The sequence below is a fragment of the Zea mays genome, chromosome 3, assembly GCF_902167145.1.
Source record: "Zea mays cultivar B73 chromosome 3, Zm-B73-REFERENCE-NAM-5.0, whole genome shotgun sequence".
Classification (NCBI taxonomy): Eukaryota; Viridiplantae; Streptophyta; class Magnoliopsida; order Poales; family Poaceae; genus Zea; species Zea mays.
The window spans coordinates 15685762-15707077 of record NC_050098.1 but is presented as its reverse complement, the minus strand read 5'-3'; the positions used below and the strand labels follow the sequence as shown (position 1 = coordinate 15707077).

Genomic DNA, 21316 nt, shown 5'->3' with positions numbered 1-21316 from the left:
TAATGGTTAAAAGCAGCCTCGACCCTCACATGATAATCAAACTTAAAGATTGAGATTAAATCGTGATTCCTTTTGGATTTAAGTGGTTCACTTAAGTGTTTTGCTTAAGTGGTTTTGAGATGATGATTAATGATACTCATTAGTTGGGTTTTGGAAAATACTTACACTTAGTAAGTAGGTGTTGCTAATAAAAGTTTGACCAACTAAAATGCTAACTGTATAAACTCTCAACCTATCCTTGCTAAGCTTTGCATCTTTCCTCCTCTTGCTGAGTACCCACCATAAATATACTCACACTTGCTTAATTTTGATCAGGATGATTTAAAGAAGAAGGCTTTGACGAGGACGTCAATGATTCCTAGATCTAGCTATGCGTCGGTCATCTTCCTGTGGGAGATTATTTATGGGAATTGTTGTATTGTGATGGAATAATGTTAAGACAATTATGTCATTTGAGTCGTAATAAAGTATTGTACTCTTATTTATGATTCGAGCATTGTCTTATGATAGTTACACTTGTGACATCAACGTATTTGTGAAAAATGGATCCTGACACACTTATGTGATGCATTCGGTTTTGCCGCTAAAACGAGTTGTGGCACTAGTTCCTGCGGCAGCTCTGAGAGTTCCTAACAACTGTACAGAGGTATGGTCAGAGTTCATAAACTTTACATCCTTTCCCTCCATTCAAAGGGTACAACATGTCAGCAGGTTACCTTGTGTTCTCAGTTTTGTAACTGACAATGCTAAGGAAGAAGAAAGCGAATCAGAAACTAGAACTTCACTCATCTGGTGAAGAAAGTTCGAGGATCTGTAAATTGAATCCTGGTAACCTGAACACCAAAGAGAGTTCCAAGATCTGTTAGATAGACAATATAAATACCCGCGCTCACTGCTCAGTCAGTTAGGTATCTACAGAGACATACGATGTGATAAGAAACCAACTAGTTCATGCAATGGCCAGTGAGAAGTCCGGCAGTAGCACACCTAAGGGCTTGTTCGGTTAGCTCTCAATCCATGTGGATTGAGTGGGATTGGATGAGTTTGAATCCCAAACAAGTCAAACTTCTTAAGAATTTTTTCCAATCCCATCCAATCCATGTGTATTAGGAATAACCGAACAAGGCCTAAGTAGGCCATTAGTCTCATCTCACATTGGATGTTAATGGACAATGGTCTAACGGTGACAGATCCTTCCAACCCTGACACGTTCACTATCAAGGCATCCACCACCACCAGTACCATGTCCATATCTCTTCAGTAAACATAAATATTACTGAAAAAAGGGTTTGGCGAGGGGAGCATTTCTTGAGTAAGGGGTGTTTATTTTTTATGAATTAATTTTTAGTCCCTTTATTTTATTCTATTTTAATCTCTAAATTTTCAAACACAGAAACTAAAATAGAGATTTAGTTTTCATATTTTGTAATTTAAAAACTAAAATAAAATAAATTAGTCACTAGAAACCAAACACCCCTAACTAGATATGATAGCAACGGGACGGTTGTTTCCTTCACAAGACATGAGCGTAACTAATAACTTAATCAAACAACTCATAAAACTAGTTCGACCACGACGAGAGCAGAGGAAATCTACAGCAGAAAACAGAAGGTCGGTCGACGGGCGGGCGACAGGGTAACCTTCAAAACTTCATATCTAGTTTGATTCACCAGTCAACACCCCCTTACCACTTGTTGGTGCTCATCATGATGAACCTTCTGATCTGAAAGTTGGCCATATATACACTCTTTGCAATCACATCGAGGTTGTGGAAGACCTCTCGTTCCTCCGTGGGAGGGGATCCAGGGGGCCTCCTAATCGCAAGCAGCGCAGAGAGCTCGTTTGGAACTATGGCGCCCCAGACTCCGTGGGCGAAAAAAGAGAACGTGCAGAAGCTTTCAGAGGTAGAGAGACTGTGCGTCGTGACTGGGGCCACGATGATGATGATGGGGACTTTCAGCGTGACAGACGCAGCGGCAACCGTAGACATCGCAGCCTTTCCGGTTGGGCGCGTTCGTCACGATGCAGGGGAGGGATGGATGACTGCTATAGCTCCAACGACAAGCATAGGCATTCAACTCCTTTTCGTCGTCATGGTCTGGGGATGACACCGTCATCTCGCTGGGTGCCCAAGGCGAAGGCCAAAACTGTTTCATTTGCAGACCCCATTGTTTCTGCTGTTTGGCCGCAGGTGGACAGCCTGGGGCTATCTGATGGTGTTGGAAGCAAGTCAGGTTCTATTGGCGTTGTCAACCAGGAAACCTCGCACGACCCTGCTGCCTCCAAGTGCAAGGTAACCAATTCTGTTGATCTCACTAATGTTTTCGCCACAATTCTCAACAGTTTAGACAGTGTGCTGGCGTGTTCCCCTAGCGTGAACCTAAACACTTCTATTCCGGCCAAGGCCCTAGCTGTCCAACCGATTGAGTTTTTAGGCTCTCAACTTGGGAATGATAATCAAGCTATAGATCACAACAAGCCTGCTGCTGATCGGGTCGGCCTAATGGGTGCCTCAATTATCCATGACCTGCCCGACCCAGTTTTCAGCCAGTCGATAGTGATAATCAACCAGATTTTCAACCAGATTTCCAACCAGTTGATAGTGATAATCATGAAACCTTAAGAGCTTCTCCTGCTCTGAGGACAGAGAACAGCTCGGCCGACAATACTCAATTGCTCGACTTCATCGCGGCAATAACAAATCCACCAGAGCCACCACTGATTCCATCCCCGCCGAAAAGTAGCACGACCACATCATCACATCCATTAAAATTTCAGAACCAACCCACCACTAGAAGATCAAGTGTTAGGCTAGCTGCGAAGAAATGCATTAAGACTGGGAGTAACCGGGATGCAATATCCAAAGCCCAGGAAATCATTCTCGCCAAACTTAACAATTATGCAGTAAAAATCAGATTCTGTAGTAAAAAATCATACTGCTCTAGTTCTTCAGGCTTTACTAACTTTGATGATTCATTTGAGCAGATCGCAAGTCTATTCACAAGGCCTCTCTCCAAGAAGCAAATGGAGGCAATCATGGAGCTGATAAATCAAGACAATGTGAAGGCAGTGAAGACTAAAAAGAAGGGTTGTAAGGTGGTGCCGGCCATCAAAGCCGTGAAGGCAAAGGGGATCTGAGCTGCTCTGACTGGGCCTGCTGGTGGTTCTTTTGGTGATCAATGTTTTCTTAGATGGTTAGGCGCTATCAGCGCGGTTCCGAGCCCACTCTTCCCTTTGTTCTCTGTTTAATCTCTGCTGGTTTTAGTGCGTCTGGGCAGTGCTATAGGGTCCCTGGCATGCCTTTGTATCTCTGTGCTCTCCGTTTGTCGTTTGGGTCTAGGCATTGTATTAGTTTGGCGAATCCTTGTTTGAAAGTATTATTTCCTGTTAGTTCGCTGCAGCAGGGTTCATGGCTGAGATTTGATTGGTGGCTTCGTACTGTCTCAGCTAGAGTGGTTTTTATTACATTATGAATCCGAAATGCACTATCTTCTCCTGGAATGTACGGGGGTTGAACGATCACGCTAAGAGAGAAAGCGTAAGGCATACAATTCTGTCCACTGGTGCATCAATTGTTTGCCTTCAAGAGACAAAGATCTCGAGCTGGTCAAATATATTATTAAAGGAAACTGTAGGTGCCAAGCTTGCAAATCAAACTTTTCACTTACCTTCTCAGGGCGCCTCGGGCGGAATCCTAATCGCTGCTGATTCGGATAATTTTGACTTGGTTCTCTTACCATGTTCATCAGCCTATTCTCTGTCAGTCAGGATCAATTCTAGATTGGTGGATGAGGTTTGGGATCTCACGGGTGTCTACGGCCCCCAACCGGACAATGAAAAAACGATATTCCTCTCTGAGCTCCGTAACATCCAAACCATGGTGAGACCAGAATGGGTGTTATTAGGTGACTTCAACATGATCAGGAGAGCAAGGGAAAAAATCAAAGGGTCAATCAACAGAAGGGTGATGAGGCAGTTCAATAACACAATTGATGAACTGCATATCTTAGAGCTAGATCTCACCGATAGAGCATTCACCTGGTCAAATGAGCAAGTTGACCCTACCATGACTAGGATTGACAGATTCTTCGCGACAACAGAGTGGCATGACCTGTACCCCTCGGCTGACCTGCACTCCATGTGCACCATGACGTCGGACCACTGCCCGCTATTAATGCAAGGCCACTCTTCGGTTACCTTCTACCGGGGGTTCAGATTCGAATCTTTCTGGCCACAGATTGAGGGGGTTCAACGAGGTAGTCCATCAAGCATGGAATTCTATAGTAAACACTGACGATGCCATCCTTCGACTTCACGTAAAGATGACTCGCTCGGCCAAGGCTCTTTTGGCCTGGAGACGCAATACAGTTGGCAACTTCAAAGTGCAGATGGCTATCATTCAGATCATCCTCACTGTTCTGGAGAAAGCACAAGAGATTAGACAACTCTCCTTCGAAGAATTGGAATTCAGAAGGACTCTTAAAATCAAGATTCTGGATATTGCCTCCGCTCAGAGGTCACGTGCAAGACAACCTTCCAGACTTACTTGGATGCGGTTGGGCGATGCTAACACTAAGTTCTTTCACTTAGCGGCCAATAACATAAGACGGAAAAATTTAATCAGATCGCTAATTCGAGATGGCACACTGTTGATGAGTCACGAAGACAAAATGAACGAGGTACATCATCACTTCGGCCAGATACTAGGCACGACAGGAAGGAGGAGCAGTGCTGTTTGTTGGGACCATCCGGGGTATGCTCCTTTTGAGTTATCTGAGCTAGACAACTTGATTGATGACAGTGAAATCAAGGAAGTGGTGATGGGGCTTCAATCTGAAAAGGCCCCCGAGCCGGATGGGTTCATTGGGTTGTTCTACAAATGCTGCTTCGAGTTGATCAAAAACGACCTTTCCATGGCAATAAATGATTTTTTCCAACATAGATCCAAAAGCCTGCATCTGGTCAATGAAGCAAACATCATCCTCATACCAAAGGGGGAAAATGCTGACAGAATTGATAGGTTTAGGCCGATCAGCCTGATCAATAGCTTCATGAAAATTATAACAAAAATCATGGCAAATAGGCTTGCTCCAAGAATGAACAAAATTATCTCCAACGCTCAGAACGCCTTCATCCAGAACCGGTCAATCCATGACAACTTTCTATATGTGCAAAGGGTGATCATGAATCTGCATAAAAAAGGTAATCCAACTCTATTTGTCAAGCTCGACATCTCTAAAGCTTTCGACACCCTAAATTGGGCATATCTCCTGGATGTGTTAAAGGCCTGCGGGTTCTCCCAGAAATGGCGCAATTGGGTAGCTGAAATCCTGGGATCATCCTCCTCAAGAATAATTATAAATGGGAAACGTTCATATGCAATCAAACACAGGCGTGGGGTGCGACAAGGGGACCCTCTATCTCCCTTCTTTTTCATTTTAGTGATGGACCCGCTGCATCGGATGATTGAGAAGGCCGCTGAAGATGGACTGCTTGGACAGGTGCTGCCTAGAGGGGCTAAGCTTCGGTGCTCTCTCTACGCGGATGATGCGGGTGTGTTTGTTAGAGCTGACAAATCAGACTTGGAGGTGCTGAAAGGGATTCTCAACGCGTTCGAGGGGTGTTCAGGCCTAAAGATCAACTATGACAAAACAGAAATTTTCCCAATTCGATATCCAGCATCATTATGGCCAACGCTAATGGATGTGTTTCCTGGAAAATACACTAGCCTACCCAGGAAGTACCTTGGGTTACCCCTTCATTACAGGAACGTAAAAAGGATTGATCTCCAACCACTAATTGAAAAAATTAATAACAGGTTGGCTGGTTGGAAAGACAAACTGTTGTCCAAGGCTGGTAGGGAAACTCTAGTAAAATCGGTGCTATCCGCACAGCCAATCTACCACCTAACGATTTTCCACCTCAAAAATGGCTGCTGCAAACAATTGACAAAATGAGAAGAAACTTCCTGTGGAAAGGGAGCAATCCAGAGGCTTGCACCGGGGGTCACTGCCTTATCAACTGGCCCACAACTTGCCTCCCAAAGAGCAAGGGGGGTCTTGGAATTCTGGATCTTGATCGTTTTGCGAGGGGGTTAAGACTAAGATGGCTATGGCTGCGATGGAAGAGCAAAGACAGAGCGTGGACTGCCATGAAGGTTCCTTGTGACAAAACTGATGAAGATCTCTTTAATGCTTCCACATCTGTGACGGTTGGCAATGGAAATCTAGCTGGATCCGAGGTCAAGCCCCTAAGAACATTACACCATCACTATTCAAGAAGACAAAGAGGAAGAACATCACGGTTGACAAAGTGCTCACTAACAACAATTGGATACGATTATGCTCCCCATACACGGGTGAGGATGAGCTTAGAGAGTTCGTCTCTCTATGGCAGGCCATAGGTAACATGCAGGAGCTTAATGGTTTGGAGGACACCATTACTTGGAGATGGTCAGCAGATGGGCAGTACAGTGCAAGCAGTGCATACAAAATCCAATTCTCATCCAATTACAGTAAAATGAATCTCTGTCCGATTTGGAAGGCTAAGGTGGAACCGAAGTGCCGCTTTTTTGCTTGGACATTACTACATAAGAGAATCCTAACGGCCGATAACCTTCATAAAAGGGGTTGGCCTTGCAACCCAATATGTTGTCTCTGCAACTCGGCCCCAGAACGAAGACAAAATGAACGAGGTACATCATCACTTCGGCCAGATACTAGGCACGACAGGAAGGAGGAGCAGTGCTGTTTGTTGGGACCATCCGGGGTATGCTCCTTTTGAGTTATCTGAGCTAGACAACTTGATTGATGACAGTGAAATCAAGGAAGTGGTGATGGGGCTTCAATCTGAAAAGGCCCCCGAGCCGGATGGGTTCATTGGGTTGTTCTACAAATGCTGCTTCGAGTTGATCAAAAACGACCTTTCCATGGCAATAAATGATTTTTTCCAACATAGATCCAAAAGCCTGCATCTGGTCAATGAAGCAAACATCATCCTCATACCAAAGGGGGAAAATGCTGACAGAATTGATAGGTTTAGGCCGATCAGCCTGATCAATAGCTTCATGAAAATTATAACAAAAATCATGGCAAATAGGCTTGCTCCAAGAATGAACAAAATTATCTCCAACGCTCAGAACGCCTTCATCCAGAACCGGTCAATCCATGACAACTTTCTATATGTGCAAAGGGTGATCATGAATCTGCATAAAAAAGGTAATCCAACTCTATTTGTCAAGCTCGACATCTCTAAAGCTTTCGACACCCTAAATTGGGCATATCTCCTGGATGTGTTAAAGGCCTGCGGGTTCTCCCAGAAATGGCGCAATTGGGTAGCTGAAATCCTGGGATCATCCTCCTCAAGAATAATTATAAATGGGAAACGTTCATATGCAATCAAACACAGGCGTGGGGTGCGACAAGGGGACCCTCTATCTCCCTTCTTTTTCATTTTAGCGATGGACCCGCTGCATCGGATGATTGAGAAGGCCGCTGAAGATGGACTGCTTGGACAGGTGCTGCCTAGAGGGGCTAAGCTTTGGTGCTCTCTCTACGCGGATGATGCGGGTGTGTTTGTTAGAGCTGACAAATCAGACTTGGAGGTGCTGAAAGGGATTCTCAACGCGTTCGAGGGGTGTTCAGGCCTAAAGATCAACTATGACAAAACAGAAATTTTCCCAATTCGATATCCAGCATCATTATGGCCAACGCTAATGGATGTGTTTCCTGGAAAATACACTAGCCTACCCAGGAAGTACCTTGGGTTACCCCTTCATTACAGGAACGTAAAAAGGATTGATCTCCAACCACTAATTGAAAAAATTAATAACAGGTTGGCTGGTTGGAAAGACAAACTGTTGTCCAAGGCTGGTAGGGAAACTCTAGTAAAATCGGTGCTATCCGCACAGCCAATCTACCACCTAACGATTTTCCACCTCAAAAATGGCTGCTGCAAACAATTGACAAAATGAGAAGAAACTTCCTGTGGAAAGGGAGCAATCCAGAGGCTTGCACCGGGGGTCACTGCCTTATCAACTGGCCCACAACTTGCCTCCCAAAGAGCAAGGGGGGTCTTGGAATTCTGGATCTTGATCGTTTTGCGAGGGGGTTAAGACTAAGATGGCTATGGCTGCGATGGAAGAGCAAAGACAGAGCGTGGACTGCCATGAAGGTTCCTTGTGACAAAACTGATGAAGATCTCTTTAATGCTTCCACATCTGTGACGGTTGGCAATGGAAATCTAGCTGGATCCGAGGTCAAGCCCCTAAGAACATTACACCATCACTATTCAAGAAGACAAAGAGGAAGAACATCACGGTTGACAAAGTGCTCACTAACAACAATTGGATACGATTATGCTCCCCATACACGGGTGAGGATGAGCTTAGAGAGTTCGTCTCTCTATGGCAGGCCATAGGTAACATGCAGGAGCTTAATGGTTTGGAGGACACCATTACTTGGAGATGGTCAGCAGATGGGCAGTACAGTGCAAGCAGTGCATACAAAATCCAATTCTCATCCAATTACAGTAAAATGAATCTCTGTCCGATTTGGAAGGCTAAGGTGGAACCGAAGTGCCGCTTTTTTGCTTGGACACTACTACATAAGAGAATCCTAACGGCCGATAACCTTCATAAAAGGGGTTGGCCTTGCAACCCAATATGTTGTCTCTGCAACTCGGCCCCAGAAACAATTCTCCACTTATGCAAGGATTGCCCCTTTAGTAGAGAGGTGTGGAACAAAGTGTTGTCTTGGGCCAACCTTCCTTTCCTGATTGGGATTCCCAGTTCCACATCTCTGTATGATTGGTGGACGGGTCTGCGTAGCCTTTGCAACAGACAGTCAAGAAGATGCTTCGACGACCTGCTAATTTATTTTTGGTGGAATTCATGGCTGGAAAGAAATAACAGAATTTTTCAAAGTCAGCATAGAAGCGTAGAACAAGTGGCTCTTGCAGTCAAGGATATTGCTAGTAGCTGAGGTCTTGTTGGTCTGGACTAGTGGTTTTTTGTTTTCTTTTTAAATTCCTTTTGACTCTTTTTATTTTATTTTTTTTTTTGCTTTGTTTCTTCCCTCCAGTTGCTTGGGTTTTGTATTCTCCCTTTCTTTCTTCTCTAATCTAATATATATCGGAGCGGCAAGTCTTTTACCCCTTCCTTTCAAAAAAAAATTGGAGTAGCAAATGAGATACTCTAAAAAATTATACTATACCACTTAAAAATCTATGAAGTTTGAAACCCTGAAGTTAAATTGTTTAGCTGCCGTCTGTCGACTCTTTAAATTTTGCTTTGGAGCCCTATCAAACAGCCTCCAATTCCCAATCTGTTTAAAGACACAAGAAACGACAGAACACCACGACAGAACACCTGCTAAAATTCCTCTAAATTACTCCTTCCTCAAAGAAATTTAATTTTTTACAACCTCCTAAACGAAAGTTTCATCAATTATATATGAGGGAGAAAAAAACGATAAATGTGAACATCACTGTCCATTCCAGGTACAGGTTCTTATTGCGACGTGTCAACTGCGAGCTGGACTAAGGCTGGTGCCAATGGGGGCTAGAAGGGAGGCGAGAAGGGCCCTCTACCGCCCCGCGCGAGGCGATAGGCAGGCGAGAGGGAGAGAGAGGGCGACGGCACTCACGCCCGGCGAGAGCGGGCGATATCGCCCCGCTCTCGCCCGCGTTGGCGCGCGCGTCTGGGCGAGAGGGAGGCGAGAGGGAGGCGAGAGGGGGGCGACGCACTGACGGGGCGAGAGTGAGGCGGGCGAGAGTGCGGTGGCGCGACGTGATTGGTCCACGTGTGCCACGTGGACTAGCCGTTTTTTACCGTTTGGAGTCCAAAAAATTCAAAAAAAAAATTGCAAAAAATCACAAATTTCATTTCCAATCCATCTATAAATATCCCTACCTGTTGGAGGTCATAATTAGATTTATGTAATTTTCTATTAATTGTTATGTAATTTTTTAATTGTCATGTACTTTTCTTTTAATTATTATACACTTTGTAATTTTAAATTCAATAAAAAATATTATGTTGTGTGATTTGTAAGCGTTGAAATAAATCTGTGTGAATTATTTAATCCTGAAATAGAAAAGCTGATGTGGTTATGGGCTGAGGCTATAGCCTGCTACAGCCTGTGCACTGGAGCAGCAGAAGTGAGAGTGGAGGCGAGAGCTGACGTGGCAGGGGCGAGAGAGAGGCTGTGCACTGGACTCAGCCTAAGGCAATAGCGACAAATTCACCTCAGCCGAGAGCAGCGCCCTGGTTCACGAAGCGCTTCAAGATTCGCATCAGCTCATCCCTCGCCTCGCTCCACGGTCCGACAGAGAAGCCATGCCCTTCTCCCGCGAACTCGGCGAGCTCCACGGGCTTCCCCATCTCCCTGAGCCTGGCGGCGTAGCGCCACACGTGGCCGTGCAGCACGTCGCGCTCGGGCGCCACGACGAGCGCCGGCGGCAGCGGCAGCGGTTCCAGGCTCGGGCTGCCCGGGCCGAACGGGTTCGCCAGCGGGTGGTCCCGGATGGCCCCCACCGGCAGCGCCATGCGCCAGAGCTGGTCAATCGTTTCCACCGTCAGGTACACGCCGGCCGGGGGATCGGACTCCGTCGCCACGCGCTCGACGCTGCCAAAGAATGCGGAGAAGAGGACGGCACGAGCCGAGCCGAGCTCGGCTCGCTGCGGCTCGCTCGTGTAACGAGCCGAGCTCGGCTCGGCTCGCCCATCTCACGAGCTCGAAAAAGCGGCTCGGCTCGGCTCGCTCCTGGCTCGCGAGCCGGCTCGCCGAGCCAACGAGCCTAGGCATAAAATTAAATCTACTCTCTAAATTATAATATAAAATCTTAAAAATATTTTAAATAACATATTTTAAATTAGTAAAATAGATATATCACTAATATAATATATAAAATAGATTATTTTTGTATAGTAATTTCAAATAACATAAATTAATTGTCTACTCGATATTAATATTATATGCTAATTAAGATTATATGTAACAAATTGTTGTTGGGTCGAGCCACGAGCCAGCTCGCGAGCTGCACCGAGCCGAGCCGAGCTGGCTCGCTCTTTTCACGAGCCAGAAAAACAGGCTCGGCTCGGGCTCGTTCGGAGCGTCGAGCCGGTCCGAGCCGAGCCGAGCTGCCGCGAGCCCGAGCCAGCTCGTCGAGCTCGAGCTTTTTTTCCAGCCCTATACCCGGCGACGCGCACCGCGGCGCCGAGCGCGATCTGCCCAGAGGCGATCCGGACCACGATGTGGTGGGCCAGGTTGGCGCCGGCCGACCCGCCGGACACGAACGTCCGGGAGAAGTCGGCCGATTCGGCGAGCCACGGGTCGGCGGCGCCCGGTGCAGCAGGCTGCGCCTGCGCCTGCGCGCGCAGCCAGGAGAAGAACGCCGCGCCGTCCTCTACCGCCGCGGGGAGGCGGTGCTCCGGGGCGAGGCGGTACTGGACTGAGAGCACGACGGCGGGGAGCTCGGCGGCGAAGCGCTGGCAGCAGGAGTGGAACAAGGGGTGGTCGTAGGCGCCGCCGCAGTAGCCCCCTCCGTAGAAGTACACCAGCACCGGGAGCTTGCCCTGGTTGCCGCCGCCGGGGGTCGGCGGCGGCTTGTACACGCGGACCTTGAGGCCGCGAGTCGCCTCGTACACGGCGTCCTTCCACTGGACGCCGGGGACGTCCGGGCACGGCCCTGCCGGCATGATGGTCGACTCGTCGCCGCGGACGATGGAACCATCGCTGAAGATCTGGATGACGCCTAAGAAGTCCTCCACGACGTGCGGCGGCGCCGTGCTGCCGGACATGTTGGCGGTGGATTGAGAATCGCCTATCGAGGATGCCACAGACTGACAGCTTGGGCTTGAGTTCGCGATTTGCAGAGCTGAGGCTCTATACCATATTTTCCCCCATATGCTATGGCCACCACACCGTGTATATATAATAATAATATATAGTGTGTAAAATATTAGTTTTAATTAAAGTTTAAAATAGAAGATAGAAGATAACCGTGCAAAATATTAATTTTAAGTGGAATTTGAAATAGGGGATACAATGGGAAAGGCTGTTGGCAGAGAACTAAAATAAGGCACGCGAACCATTTTCCATGGAGATTCTTGATGCGTAGCCGTGACTTGTCATCAGTTTTCACATGTGCTTTTGACTTCTGAGGTCAGGTTCAAAGTCAGAGCAGCCAAGATTGGCTTGTGTTCCTTGGACTACTCAACGAGCTAATAAGCTACGCGGCGGCAGGAGAGTGGCTTCGAGCTAGAGCAAGACGGCGTAAGGTCATTCCCGGCGGGAGTTTTATCATAGTTTCATTCTCATTAAATATAGTTTCATTCTCATTAAATATAGTTTCATTCTCATTAAATGAGATAACACATTACCATATTTAATGATATGATACGATATTTATGATAAGAAAGATGGAGTTTTATGGGAGAAGTGAGAGTTTCATCCAGATGAAACTCAGGATACACGGTTTCATAGACAAAAATTGATGTTACTTTTGAAAATCGTAATCGTGCAATGAAACTTTCACTAGGAATAGCCTAAAAGTGTCTGCTTTTCCAAATTACTACTATACAAAGCGGGACGCAAACGCTCTCGTCCGTGCGTCCACGTGGGCTGGAAAAAAAACGTGCACACGATGTTTGATGAACGGACGCGATTTCTTCTCTGTCTGTTTGCGTTTGGAACCTTCCAGTAAAACAAATGTATGAATAGCTCGCCTCCGTTGTCTCCCAGAAGGGCCTCTCAAACGGCCTGGCGTCCCCAGCGAGGGTGAGGGCGACGTCGGGGACCAACAGCCGTGTGTCCTCTCTCCTCGTGTGCTCCGTCTGTCTCCACAGTTGGTACAGGTTCGTCCAACACGTCATCAATGTCTCCCTCGCCCTCGCTCTTCTCCCTAACCACGACGAGAGAAGGTCCACCTGATTTGGATCTACAGCGGGGCGGGTGCCGGAGAGCTCCTATGGCTGTATTGATCTGGGAGGACGAGGATATAGAGGAGATAGGTTTTCCCCTTAAATCATTTTGGAGCTCGGACCTGCTGCACTTGCGCCAATGTTCATGAGTAAGTAAAAAAACAGCCCGTTGACCTGGCCGCCTCCCTCGCATAAGCCCAAGCCGCCTCCGTCGACCGTGGTTCCCGGCGGTTTCTTCTTCCGACGATATCAGCGACACTCCTGGTCCCGATCGTCTCCCTCGCTGCATAGTAAGCGCGTGTCCGTCAACATCCTCCCATGCTTCCTCTTCTCCGTTATTTCTGTTCGCTAGGGTTTTGTGGTGATTTCGAATAGACGTTGTACCTTTGTGGGTTGGAGTGGGGAACGGACATTGTCGCCCCCGTTCTTCTGCCACCATTTGCAGAGCCGATACGCAAAGTCCCCTCTCCCGGTCCTGCAAAATAGTATGCTTATTACTGGCTGGTTTCTTTGTTGTGCAAGTCAAAATGGTTCTTTAATTACTCAAAATTGCAACACTAATTATTCTGGCCAAATCCTAGCACCGGCATTGCACAAGTCAATTTCAAAAGGTTTCTTCAATTACTCAAAAAATGCAGTGTTAATTATTCTGGTCAGATCCTAGCATCGGCATGGCAACAGCTCTTCACCTTCCGGTTCGATTCGGTCCCAGCTGCTGGCCTATTGTCGCTGCTCGCTCGAGGGGAAAAAGAACATGTAGGTGAAAAATGAGAGATCGAAAAGGAGCCTAGTCGTCTGACATGAAAAGCAGAAGTAGCCACTCTCACCGTTCTCCTTACGTTAATCTGTATAGGATAAGCAAATGCTAGAATCTTATGTTCACCAGAGAAGATTTGATTTCACTTTGGCGACTCCCTCTTAGTTCTTAGCTAAACTTGATTTGTTTAGTAAGCACCATCATAGTCCTATTTTTCATTGCCATTAATGTACACAACAAGATTTGATCTGTTAATTCCACATGTTGCAGGCCCTCTCGCCAGGTCGTTTCGTTGCTTTGAACCATCGAGGATATATTTTTACATCCTGCTTTTTCTATCAAGATCAGGTTCGTACACCCAGCAAATCATAAACAAAATACTTTTGCCTAATATGTTTACGTACTACATATACCAACATATAAATTGGTTATCCTTTCTTCTAAAAATTATTTAACGTACATATAACAATTTATAATTTGATTTGGCCCAAATGAAACAGGTCGCTGAAGCACTTGGAACAATCGTAGCTTGCTTTTGAAACGTTACATCCCCTAAAGGACCAGGTATTACTACTCGGATAGTGAATATATACAAAGCTTCAGGCTTCCTAAATATGCTATTCATTGAAAAATATATGCAATCCGCCGCTTATATTTTATTACACAACAATTATGCATCTACGTATCCTGCTGTGTACATGTCTCTGTATACACAAATCCTCACACAGACACATAAATTTAGGTACACATATACACACAAATACGAGAAAGGTATCGGCAATGCATTCAAACTGAAAAAATAAAAATACTTTGTGATGAAACTGCTGTTTTATGTGGAGATGCCTTTATTTTTCCTGTTTTCCTCTATAATACTCTGAACATCGACACAACAAATTTTAACAAGTTTATTCCTAGCTATTACATGGTGCTCACACTCTTCCATCTACTACAAAACTCATTTTAAAAGGACTTCATCTACTACCATAAGACAATGCACTCATCTATATGCTTCTTGAATATAGAAATTAAATATGAAAACCAGTTATACTAAACATTTCGATTACTTCCTTTTCTGCTTGCTTGATTTTTTATTATCTTTTAAAAACCGCCTGTCATTATTTCCAACTACAGGTTCAAACAGGGACAGCAACGCATCAAAGAAAAAAAACAGACACCAAATCTTTCAAGAACTGAAGATTTTAATTTCTCAGATCGTCGACAACCTTTTAAGTTGTGAAATGCCCTCTGTATAATTATATATGTCTGCTCAACTCCTTTAAAGACATTTCGTGTAAATATAGCAATCTAGGTTTAAATATTGTAACAAACATATTAGCTCCTGGCACATCTAACTTAACTCTATTTTATATATAAGCCTGTTATGCTCTATATTGTCTTTCATGCTCTATATTATCTAAAAAACACAACTAACATGAACCATCTTCAATACTAAAGTTACAAATTATTTCCCACGCGTGCAAGGCGCGCGAACGTTACTAGTGATACATAATCAAAGATCAGATTGCAACAACTGACCTCACTCTTTGTCTCTATCATGCTCTAACTGGCAGCACAAAAATTTGCTACATCTAATTGGATAAAGTGGCTTGGCCAATTCGGTGAGCCACGACTCGGCGGCGGCGACGACGCTTGGGGCGGCCTCCTCGATGGTGGGGGAGGCGGTGCTCGGGCGCGAGGTGGTACTGGACGGAGAGCTGTGAGCGTGGCTGCAACGAAGAAGGACAAGCAGTGTAGAAGGAGGAGTCTGCATGCGCCAGCTATGAGATGAAGCGAGAAAGGAAACCAAATACAAAATACATTGGGCCAACATGGGTCGTGTAATAGTGGATTGTAGTTCCACAAATCACAGGGGTGCGTTTGGATGCGTGTATCAAGCCAGCCAGACTCTCGTAACGCAGCCAAGCCCTATGTGGCCAGACTCTATGCATGCAACTGGTTACTGTTTGGATGTCTGTATGCGTAGCATCCGGTCCAGCTGAGACTTTGTTTGGTTTGCTGGTTGCACCAAGCCCCGTTAGTCCCTGTACGTTCACTTTGGCTAGTCAACACACACCCACAAGCACGCGGCGAGCCTGGCTCCTGAGGAACGACCGATTCTAGCGTATGTGATGAGCCTGGCTCCCAGAAGAATCTTGCATCGTTGTGGCCTGACCCAACTCCCCAACCAGCCCACCAAACATGACCAAGCTGCATCCATGGAGACAGGCCCAGGTAAATACAGGCATCCAAACATGACCAGGGTGGAGGCCTGTAACACCCAAATTCTGAATTTGGAATTGGTAGAAGAAATCTAAACAAAGTATCATTGGGAAATAAGAAAAATGAGGAGAAAAAGAAATTTTCTTTTAAAGGAAACCATTTATACATCTCATGAAATAAATAAACAAGGAGAATAAAACTTAAACTAGTAATAATAAAATAGTATGGTTTATATTCACCCTTGGATTTCAATTGATACATTTGAAAAATCTGAAAACTAAAATAGAAGTATAAATTTGAATTTGGAATAGAAAATAGAAAAAATAAAAGAGAAGGGAAGAACTAAGAAAAATATTACATAAAATAAAATAAATATCCTTCACACTTATATTAATAAATTATACCTTTCAAACTGAGGACAAGTTATTCACAAAGTTTGAACTCAAACTTGAATTCAAATTGGATTTGAAATTGAAGAAAAGAAATAGAAAATAAAATGGAAAAAGAGAAAAAAAACCTTACCTGGGCCGCAACCTGGAATTCGGCCCACTTGGCCTTTCTCCCCCGCGCGGCCCATTTAACCCACGCGCGCGCCCAAACGGGCACTGACAGGTCGGGCCCGCGCGTCATACGTCGCTCCCCCGCGCCCGCGTATTCCTTCTCTCGCTGACATCATGGGGCCCCCTGCCCAGTCTCTTACCCGCGCTCGCTCCTCCCTCCCTCTCTCTGGTCCGCGGGGTCCGCATGTCGGGCTCGTCTTCAACAGCTTGCCGATCGCGCCGCGCGGACTCCGCCAAACTCGCCGTGGATTCTCGGCCTCCGTGCAACGGCCGCGGGTCGCTCCTTGGGTATAAAGCTGAAGCTCCGCGACCCCTCCTCCTCGTCCCATCCGAAACGGAAGCCCCATTGCCGGCGCGTGATTGAAGAACCGAGAAAGAGAGAAGAAGAAGTCCGCCGTGCGAGGATTTTCGTCCAACCGGCGATTTAGTCCTTCGATCGGGACCGGGTTGGCTCGGCGACGTTGCGGGGCAGCCATACGAAGTTTCGGTCGACGTTGGGGGCCTTCTCGGGGGCGGGAATTGCTCGTCGTCGTGCAAGCTCCGCCGTGAATCCGCTCTCCTCCGTGGGCGGGACTGCAGCCCCCTTCAATCGCCGGTGAGACCCCTCTCTGTAGATTCACTATCTTCCCCTCTTGGTTTTGCACCGATTAATTTCTAGTTCGGGGTGGTTTGGCACCGGATTGCGCGTTCGCCGGCGAAGCTCCGCCGTGGGTGCGCCACCGCCGCCGCTCGGGATGCTGGGAATTGGGGGAAGGGCTCCTGACCGTTGGATCTCGTTGTGCGGCTGAGATTAGGAGTAGGATACCCCCTTCGCCCCATTAAATACCAGCCGTTGATCTCTAATCGTGCGACTCACGGCGCGTACCGGTTCGGTCGGGGGGAAGATCTAATCTGGTCCCTTGATTCAAGATCGGACGGCCCTGGATTCTTGATACCCCTTCGGCCGGGATCTTTTGCTAAAGAGCCCTTCGGCTTTCACGGAATAAACCCGCCGTCCCTCGGGCACTGTTCCCCGTGTCTCGGGTTTCTTGCGCTGAACCCCCTGCGGTTTTCTGTTATTGAGGCCCAGTCCAGAACTCGTTTAAATTGAATAAATAAAATAGAAAATGGATTTTTAATATGAAAATAATTGCTAGAACTTAGATAATTCATAGAAAATTCATTTTAGCTCCAAATTGAACCATTCCAGTTTCTAAAATTTTGTAATAATATTCTTCATCATTTTGTGCCTCTGTTTTGGCATGAAAGGCTCATTTAAATTTATCTAATACTTAATCTTGTATTAAACACATAAAACATTAGAAAATCCATAACTTAAAATCTATAACTCCAAAATTAATGATTCCAGTTCCTATGATCTCATTTTAGTGTCTAGTTTATTACTGTGTATTTTATTTACATGTTTGGTGTAATGTTAATTCTTGCTATACAATGTTTGTTTGAATTGCTACGACTAGCAGTGAGGATACGTATCACCTGAGGATCATCCTGGTACCTGGATTCTCAAGGCCCAGGCAAGTTGTGCCCTTGATCACTTCTTTTTACCTACTCATGTTCTAATTAATCATAATGATCTGCATAGGTTAATTTTGATGGGACCCAATAGGTTACCCTAGTTTGTCTATCTTTATACCTTGTTTACCACTGAACTTTCTGGGTAGTACTTGCTAGTGCTATATGTGGTTTTGGGTATGGAGATACACTATCCATGGTTACATTTTTGTTATCAGTTGTTATTTATTGTTCATGTTGAGATCATTATGTTAATTGGAACATGGAGAACCACCCGGGAAAACAGTGCTACCACAAGGGTTTAATGGGACGCCCTTGGCTGATTAATTAGGAAAGCTAGTGGAAGACTACCTTACCCGAAAGGGGCAAGGGCAGTAGGGGAGAGGTCAGTGCGGGAAGTGCCCTCGGGAGGATTTTGCTGCGATGGCGGTCCTGCAAGGGATTCCTGTACTGGATCTTCCTATAAACTGTAGCGGGTTTTCGGAAGCTAGTGGAACTTTGTAAAGGCCTCGTAGTGGATCCCTAGCCATTCACCTCGGAAGTGTCTAAGGGCCTTGCAAACCCTGGCGACATGGGATACACGACTTGTGGGTAAAGATGCGCAACCTCTGCAGAGTGTAAAACTGGTATACTAGCCGTGCTCACGGTCAAGAGCGGCTCGGACCCTCACATGATTAATTTATGGAACTAAATTCAATTTGTCATATGCATTGCATTGCAGGTGATGTGGTTACTTTTGTTCTACTATTTAATTGGGTTGGTATTTACTTATACTTAGTAACTGCTAATAAAATTTTGACCAACTTTAAAAGCAATGCTCAGCTCTAACCATCTTCTTTGGTAAGCCTTACACTTCACGTGAGCTCCCACCTTTGGCGAGTTCATGCACATTATTCCCCACAACTTGTTGAGCGATGAACGTATGTGAGCTCACTCTTGCTGTCTCACATACACCACAGGTCAAGACCAGGTACTGCAGGATGATGCTCATGGAGGATGCTGTGATGAGTTCGTGAGAGGTCTAGGTCGTCGTCTCCCAGTCAACTTTGGGTTGTTGGACCGTTGTCTCCTTATAATGTAATTATTTATTTTGTAAAGAACTCCTGTTATATATAAAGTTGTGACATTCGATCCTGTGCCACTATACATCATATGTTTGAGACTTGGTCCCAGCATACCTGGTGTTTATGTTAACCCCGGGTTTTGGACCCCTAAAATCCGGGTGTTACAGAAGTGGTATCAGAGGAATGTTGACTGTAGGACGAAACCTAGATAGAACTGGACAACCATTATTTACTTACCTTTGCTGCTCTGATTCTTTTCTAAACTTTTCTTAATCTTTTCTCATCTATTTCCGCTTACTCTGATTATTCTTATCTTTTCTTTCTAAGGACAAATGTGGATTTCACACTTTGAAATCCAGTGCCTAAAGTGACCTTTAGGAATAGGAGACCTAATCTTAGGAATAAAAACAAAACTATTTTTATAGATATCTATGAAGTTGAATGTTTGTTCTTATGATACTTGTCTGATTTGGATCTTTGTTTGAATGTGATGAGTTGTGGAGTAATGTCCACAATTGCATTTGCATATACACATAGGTATAAAAAAAATATAATATAATTATAAAATAACTAGACAACCTAGATTGTCCCCATTGGAACATATCTAGCTTAAGAGATTTATCTTATCCTAAAAAGATCTCATTCTAATTCACCTTATCTTAAAAGATTCTCCCTTATCTTAATAGATCCATCTTATCTTAAAAGATACTCACCCTATCTTGAAAAGATTGTATTTCATCCTAATAGGTCTAACTGGTCTCAAAAGATTCTATCTTAACTTTATGGATATATCTTATCCTAATAAGCGTACTTATCCACCCTAATCTAACAACCATGATCTAATGCAAATTAATTAGATCATATCTAGTCAAACTAGTCATACCAATCTAATCTAGATCCCATCTAACCTAACATGATCTAATCTAGTGTGTGTTACTTAATGCTGGTAGAAAGGATAAGGCCATACTCCTAAATCACTTAAGCCTAATTTGGAGACTTATATCAACCTGGCCATACACAACAACTCGACCTATATAACAAGTTACATAACTTACCCAATCAATAGAGTCTTAATGGATTGCATAATCTATCAACCACCACCTGACATCAAACCAGATTTTGACCTACATCATGTAGTCTATATCAACCATACCTATCTTAACCATATTCTCTAGCCCAATAATATACACTAACCTCGAATCAATGAGACAAGACCGGAGAAGATGATCAACTTCATCAAGAAAGGATGAGCATCAACTCAAGTCTTCAAGGATCAAGTGAGATCACCAAGATGAATCAAGATCCACAAAATCTTGGGGGAAGTCTTTCCTTACCCTACACTTTCTTACCCAAACCTATCTATACTTTAAAGACATCTTCTATCCTACATAATAAAGTGGACATACATATATACACCCATGCTTTCCTAACCACCAGTTCCACCAAGCTACATAAACATATATATAGATTACGACTATTTCTAAGCTCTAAGCGTTACTTTAGTTAGTAGTTGATAAGATACTATTTTAGTGGGAATAATAAGGTCTATTTGACCCCATGTGTTACTAATAAGATATGCATCATGCCGAGATTTTGTTTATGCATATGTGTTGAAACCATATGAACATACATCCTTTTCTTACAAATCTCGAGGACGAGATTATTTTTAAGGGGGGTAGGATTTGTAACACCCAAATTCTGAATTTGGAATTGGTAGAAGAAATCTAAACAAAGTATCATTGGGAAATAAGAAAAATGAGGAGAAAAAGAATTTTTCTTTTAAAGGAAACCATTTATACATCTCATGAAATAAATAAACAAGGAGAATAAAACTTAAACTAGTAATAATAAAATAGTATGGTTTATATTCACCCTTGGATTTCAATTGATACATTTGAAAAATCTGAAAACTAAAATAGAAGTATAAATTTGAATTTGGAATAGAAAATAGAAAAAATAAAAGAGAAGGGAAGAACTAAGAAAAATATTACATAAAATAAAATAAATATCCTTCACACTTATATTAATAAATTATACCTTTCAAACTGAGGACAAGTTATTCACAAAGTTTGAACTCAAACTTGAATTCAAATTGGATTTGAAATTGAAGAAAAGAAATAGAAAATAAAATGGAAAAAGAGAAAAAAAACCTTACCTGGGCCGCAACCTGGAATTCGGCCCACTTGGCCTTTCTCCCCCGCGCGGCCCATTTAACCCACGCGCGCGCCCAAACGGGCACTGACAGGTCGGGCCCGCGCGTCATACGTCGCTCCCCCGCGCC

General features: G+C 44.6%; 2 protein-coding genes and 1 long non-coding RNA gene across 5 annotated transcripts; 1 reads left to right on the top strand and 2 right to left on the bottom strand.

Moving 5' to 3' along the window:
• Nucleotides 1-8020: 8020 nt before the first annotated feature.
• On the bottom strand, nt 8021-10711 carry LOC118476634 (probable carboxylesterase 15; the record flags this gene model as incomplete). The annotated part of the gene is made up of 2 exons (XM_035966153.1): nt 8021-8894; nt 10246-10711. A coding segment is annotated over one exon (465 nt), but the record flags the coding sequence as incomplete, so codon positions are not given.
• Nucleotides 10055-11906, bottom strand: LOC103649745 (probable carboxylesterase 15). Its single transcript, XM_035966152.1, has one exon. It carries the CDS (start codon nt 11798-11800, stop codon nt 11072-11074), a length of 729 nt encoding a protein of 242 aa, XP_035822045.1. The 5' UTR covers nt 11801-11906; the 3' UTR covers nt 10055-11071.
• Nucleotides 11907-12731: 825 nt separating this feature from the next.
• LOC103649744 (uncharacterized) lies at nt 12732-15717 on the top strand. 3 transcript variants are annotated; one of them, XR_563681.3, is made up of 5 exons: nt 12732-12856; nt 13950-14027; nt 14180-14243; nt 14811-14909; nt 15251-15717. It is a non-coding gene; the product is annotated as an uncharacterized lncRNA (long non-coding RNA). The 3 variants fall into 3 exon arrangements; XR_563680.4 differs by having other exon boundaries at nt 14811-15717; XR_002267946.2 differs by having other exon boundaries at nt 12735-13212; nt 14811-15717.
• Nucleotides 15718-21316: the final 5599 nt, after the last annotated feature.